This window comes from Mastomys coucha, unplaced genomic scaffold (assembly GCF_008632895.1).
Source record: "Mastomys coucha isolate ucsf_1 unplaced genomic scaffold, UCSF_Mcou_1 pScaffold6, whole genome shotgun sequence".
Classification (NCBI taxonomy): Eukaryota; Metazoa; Chordata; class Mammalia; order Rodentia; family Muridae; genus Mastomys; species Mastomys coucha.
The window spans coordinates 69,551,240-69,557,417 of NW_022196912.1; the positions used below are offsets into that span (position 1 = coordinate 69,551,240).

Genomic DNA, 6,178 nt, shown 5'->3' on the forward strand with positions numbered 1-6,178 from the left:
GATGTGCTGGGGCATGAAGACGTAGCCGGTGTACAGGGCCATCCCCACCACAGAAACCAGCATTGAATCTGCGTGATGGTTAAGGAAACTTATTTCCTAGTCTGTTTGAAAATGAAATTCCAGTTTTTCCAACAACCACATCCATCCATGCATGGTCAAGTACTCATTCACATAGCATGTTTTTGTATTTATCAAGTACATATAAAGATCTAATAGTGCAGAAATGGGATGCTCACCATTACAACATCCCACATGGTCTTGAGATCACTTACCCTCTACCTACTCATTTAGCCTATTTTACCTCTACCATGCAAAGTCAGCACTATTATTCTCACCATTCGATAGAAGTGAAAATATCAGATGGCTTAAAATTAAGTATATAGTGTTCAACCTAAGAAACAAGAGTACAGGGCTGGAGAGATGGCTCAGTGGCTAAGAGCACTGACTGCTCTTCCAGAGGTCATGAGTTCAAATCCCAGCAACCACATGGTGGCTCACAACCATCTGTAACGGGATCCGATGCCCTCTTCTGGTGTGTCTGAAGACAGCTACAGTGTACTCATATACAATAAATGAATGAATCTTTTAAAAAAGAAACAAGAGCACACTGGAACTGGAAAATGCTCAGCTGTTAAGAGCACTGGCTGCTTTTCCAGAGGACCTGGGTTCAATTCTCAGCACCCACATGGAAGCTCACAATAGTCTATAGCTTCAGTCCCAGGGGATCCAATGCCTTCTTCTGGACTCTATGGTACATAGACATACATGAAGGCAAAATGGCCATATACATAAAGGGAAAAAAAAAACCGAAGGGGGAAAACATGCACATAATATAATTATACTTCACTTCATAAAATCTACCAATTTAAGTTAACAGCAAGAAAGAATGTATGATCTAAAGTTTTTAAGTTTAAACTACCGCATGACAGAAGGCACCAACTTTGAAGTTAGACTGGCTTGTCAGCACTGGATTATAGATTATCATGCAGCAATGTGCATGGCTTTTTACAAACAAAAAACTCAGGATCCAATGTCCTCAGGCTTGGACAGCAAGTATGTATCCACTGAGCCATTTCCTTATAGTTCGGGGTTTTTTGTTTTGTTTTGTTTTACGAGAAGATAGGGTTTAAATAAACAATGTGCTCACTACAAACTAATATTTGCATAACGGTTCAGCTGGCAAATCTCTTAATCAAGAGCTTTTCTATGGGATGTTTATTGCAATTATTACTCATGAAGCTGAGAAAATAACGACTTACCCAGAGCCAAACCAAGAGCTGTTATTAGAACCCAGAGGTCAAACACCAAGACTCGAAACCTATTCATTCACATCACAGAGCCAATGTAACCAAAAACTCTCTCACCATTTTCTAACCTTACATTGTACTATCTCCTTAATCTTGTTCTTTTTGGGAGGTGTGGAGGTCTCTCTGTGTACCCCTGGCTGTCCTGAAACTCATGTAGACAAGGCTGGCCTTGAACTCAGAGATTTGTCAGCCTCTGCCTCCCAGTGCACTACCAGAGTGGCATCTGATCTTATTCATCTTTAAACATCTACCTTTCTCTTCTACCTCATTTTTTTTAAATGAGCAAACAAAATGCCTACTTACTGACTCCCTGTCATTAGCAACTCACTTCTACCCATCCGCACGAACTACAGACATCCCTAGGATCCTCCCAGTGGCCTTCTAGATGGCTCATCAGGACACTGGCATGGTCCTTGCTACACTACCCATCCTGTTTGAGCTGAGGTGTCTCTCTGGGGCTCTCATCTCCAACACCATCTCCCGTGTTTTCCCCTGTCCATCGCTGGTATGTAGGATGACTAAGAGTGGATTCTGCTTTTCTTCCAGATATCAGTTTGGGGTTTGATTTATTAGTTTGGTTTTTTGGTTTTACTTACAGTGCTAAGGATTGAACCAGGGGCTTGGGTATGCTAGTTAACTTGCACCGAACTCCATCCCCAGCCTGTCAATTTTTGTAGTACACCTTTCTGCCCACTCATCCAATGAATCCCACATTCAAATTAACTAAGACTTCCCAGTTCTTCTCCAATACCTACAAATATGTCCCATATCTTATTCCTCCTTTCCCTCATCAAAGATAAATTGATAGAAGCAATTTTAGTCCTTACTTGTCTTGAATATTTGGACCTACTAAAGGTCATAGCTCTCAGAAGTAGAATAAACAGCCATCAGTTCTGGCAAAGGTAAGCAGAATTATTGAAAGTCATCTGAACTTACCCTTTATAGGATAGATTCTTTTTCTTTTTTTTTTTTTTAAGACTTTTTTTTGTCACCTGCTGGACATGATGACCCATGCCTTTAATCCCAACACTCAGGAAGTAGAGACAGGCAGATCTCTGAGTTTGAGGACAGCCTAGTCTACATGGTTCTAGGACTCCTGAACCTCACAGAGAGACCCTGTCTCCAAAAACCCCCAATGCTGAGAACAGTAGCAAGTGCCTATAATCCCAGCACTCAGGAGGCAGAGGAAGATGCATCTCAGAGTGAGCTCAAGGTCACTCTGGTTCACAAAGTGAGTTCCATCCAGGATAGACAACCAGAGCTACACAGAGAAACCCTGACTTGAAAAACAACAAAGTTTTGTTTTGTAGCTAGAAACAGAGGCTGGCAAAATTCTGTGAGTTCAAGGCCACCCTGGTCTATATAGGGAACTCCAGGGCAGCCAAGACTATACAGTGAGACTATGTCTCAAAAAAAAAAAAAAAAAAAAAAAAAAAATCAGTGTTTATGTGTAGTCAATAGAGGACAATGGATCTCAAGAGATCTCAAGAGTCACCAGTTGTGAGCTGCCCAGTGTTGGTGCTGAGATTCGAACCAGGACCTTTACAAAAGCAGCATGTGCTCTTAACCACTGAGCCCACGCTTCAGCCCGTTTTTGAATTTTTATGATATTCCTCTGTGTGTGTGTGTGTGTGTGAGAGAGAGAGAGAGACAGACAGACAGACATAAGAGGGAGGAAAGGGGAAGGAAGAAAGAGCGACTGCGCATGTCTGTCAGGCATATGCATACAGAACTCAGAGGATAACTGGGGAATCAGCTTGCCTCTTCTACTGTGGGTTCCAGGGATGGAACTCGGGCTGCCAGAGCAGCATGGAAAGTGCTTTTTACCCCCTGAGCCATCTTGCTGACCCAAGTCACCTGAATTTAACTACATAGTCATAAGCTGCTTTGAAATTTTAAACAAAATTAAACCTCCATAAAATTTAATCTTTCTATTCCACAAAAATGTTTCTGTATCTTGGTCTCATTTCTTCTAATCCCCAGAATAATAAATAGCATTTCAAAAAGGTGTTTCTAAATTAAATTTAAAAATAACTCCAAAAAACACCTTAAGTCTTCAATAATAAGAAAATGCTTTTAGGGACTGGTGAGATATGGCTCAGCAGGTAAGAGCACTGACTGCTCTTCTGAAGGTCCTGAGTTCAAATCCCAGCATCCACATGGTGGCTCACAACCACCCATAATGAAATCTGACCCCCTCTTCTGGGGTGTCTGAAGATAGCTACAGTGTTCTTATTTATAATAATAAATAAATCTTTGGGCCAGAGCAAGCAGGGCTGACCAGAGTGACTGGAGGTCCTAAATTCAACTCCCAACAACCACATGAAGGCTCACAACCATCTGTACAGCTACAGTATACTCACATACATAAAATAAATAAATAAATCTTTTAAAAAAGAAAATGCTGTTAAAAAAAGAAAACACTTAAAATAGATTTAATTATGTTAACATACTAAGTAAAAATATAACAGTATAGAGCTTCTGCTATACTGAATAATCACTTTTGTTGTTGTTGTTGTTGTTGTTTTGTGATGGGATTAAAGGCGTGCCTAACCATGCCCAGCAAAATGGATCAATAGTCAATAGATAGTCCACTAAGCCTGCCAACCTAAGGTTTATTCCCAGGGCATAAAAAGAGAGAACTGACTCCTAAAACCCATCTATCCTATGATCTCAACACACATACACACCAAGTACAAAAAAAAACAAAAAAAAAAACAAAAAAAAAACACTAGAGATAGGGTCTTGATTTAGCCCACACTGGCCTGGGTCTCATTTAGCCCAGGCTAGCCTTGAATCACAAGGCTAGGATGACCTTGAACTCCTAGTCCTCTTGTCTCTACCTTCCAAATGCTGGGATTATAAAGCAAGAATTACTTTTGATAGGTGACTTTACAGACCTATGTAACTTTAGCCATCAAGTTCCGATAGTTCCAGTGTGCTGCACTGAGGAAAATATTTTCCGGGGAGAGGGAACATTAGTGACACCATTTACTGGCAGATCCTTTTATCATAGTTTGGATTATTGGTTTGGCTTCATTTGGTCTCAGTTTAGCCTGGGTTTTGGGTTGTTTATTTGTCTGTTTGAGTCAGTGACCTCAAACTCTCCACCCCCCTGCCTCAGCCTCCCACGTGCTAGCACTATGAGTAAGTATATCAGCACACCTGACTGAAAGGGTTGGCTTCTCCCATCACTGCCAGGCACTGGTTTTATTGAGACAGGTGCAAGGCTGGGAAACATGACTTCATCTCCTTAATGGGTCCTTACAAACAAAGGTAAATGTGTACCATTGACAGCGAGTTGGCTATAATTTCCTATCTGGCACTTAAATAGATCTCTCAGTCTGTCCTAAATCTCTGTAAGCATAAATGCTTTGTAGGTTAGGGAAACAGTACAGCAGGTAAATCGATACCCACCAATCATGAAGATCCAACTTCAGATCCCCAGAACTCACATAAAGCTAGGCACAGTGGCACAGGTCTGTAATCTCAGAGCTCCTCTATCAAGATCCCAGAATCCCAGGAGGCTTGCAAGCCAGTCAGCCTATCTTACACGGAGGCAAACAAGAGACCCTGTGTCAAACAAAGGAGAAGGCTGGGGCTACCATATGAGGCGTTCTCTGACCTCCACAGGTATGCCACGGGATGTGGGCTTCTTGCACACATGGACACACAACATAGTTTTAAAATGACAATAAACCATCCTTGACACTGTAAAGTACAAATAGTGAGTCCCAGAAACAGTATGTCCTCAAAGCACAGCCTGCCATCCTTACCTGTGTCAAAAACTCTACTATAAAATGCAGGCACATCACCTATCTGAGAGCTGACAGGAGAATGCCGCTTTACAGCATCACTAAGTCTGCTCGAGGGGTGAACATTTGCCACCCCAACTCAGACCTGCTTGGCACTTCCCACAGTACTCTGCTACCTAAGTGTCATGATTTACACTATAATCCTGGGATGCCACTGACCTTCTGGCCTGGGGTTCTACCGAAAAAAAAAAATAAGATTCCTTTCTTCACTAACATTTTAGGATCCCATTTATTTGGAGAAGACGTTTAGTTACCACACCTTTAGTTGCCATCCTTCAAGTCATCTACTGGAGATACATCAAAAGAAAAATATGTAAATCTATCTGATTATGACACACAAACAAGACTGGTAATATACAAATAATCTTTCTACTTACCACACCTTTTTAGTTGCTTAATTAAGTTCTTGTAGCTTAACCTATAGTTAATCTATCCTGCATGATCCCCATTCTGCTTTTAGGCTTTGCTATGCTTTGCACTATACAGAAGTCAGATTTACAGAGGGGCCTCCTCTGACTAGGATACAACCCCAAAAAACTAAATAAATAAATAAATAAAAATGGAAAGCTGATCTCTGCCACTGAGTTTTAAGTGTTGTGAGCAGGACCAGGCCTTGCTGAGCCTCTACTCCAGGCTCTAGGAAACCATATGATAGAGCTGTCCCATAAATCACTCCAAGACCAACAGCCATGTGCTAGGAGGTATGCAGGCCCTGAAGATAAATGTTTATACAAAGGCTGAATGAAAAACAGGTTCTGTATAGCCAAGATGTAACATGAATTGTAACATGGTATTATACTCATGAATAAATGAAATGCAACCAGGCATGTGGGCAATACACCTTTAATCCCATCACTCAGGAGGTGGCAGCAGGTGGATCTCTGTGAGTTAAAGGCCAGCCTGGTCTACATAGCAAGTCGCAGGACAGCCAAGGATATACAGTGAGAATCTGTTTAAAAATAAATAAATAAATAAATACGGCGGGGCGGTGATGGCGCACGCCTTTAATCTCAGCACTTGGGAGGCAGAGGCAGGTGGATTTCTGAGTTCGAGGCC

At 41.5% G+C, this 6,178-nt stretch overlaps 1 protein-coding gene across 1 annotated transcript in view; it reads right to left on the reverse strand.

Annotated features, from left to right (window-relative positions):
* The window catches only part of Sptssa (serine palmitoyltransferase small subunit A), a gene marked incomplete at its 3' end in the record, with an annotated part of 10,696 nt that continues 4,518 nt past the window's right edge, over nucleotides 1-6,178 (reverse strand). Inside the window, exon 2 of the mRNA XM_031357716.1 lies at nucleotides 1-68. Within this exon, the coding sequence (XP_031213576.1) occupies nucleotides 1-68 (68 nt within the window). The remainder of the gene's footprint in view (nucleotides 69-6,178) is intronic.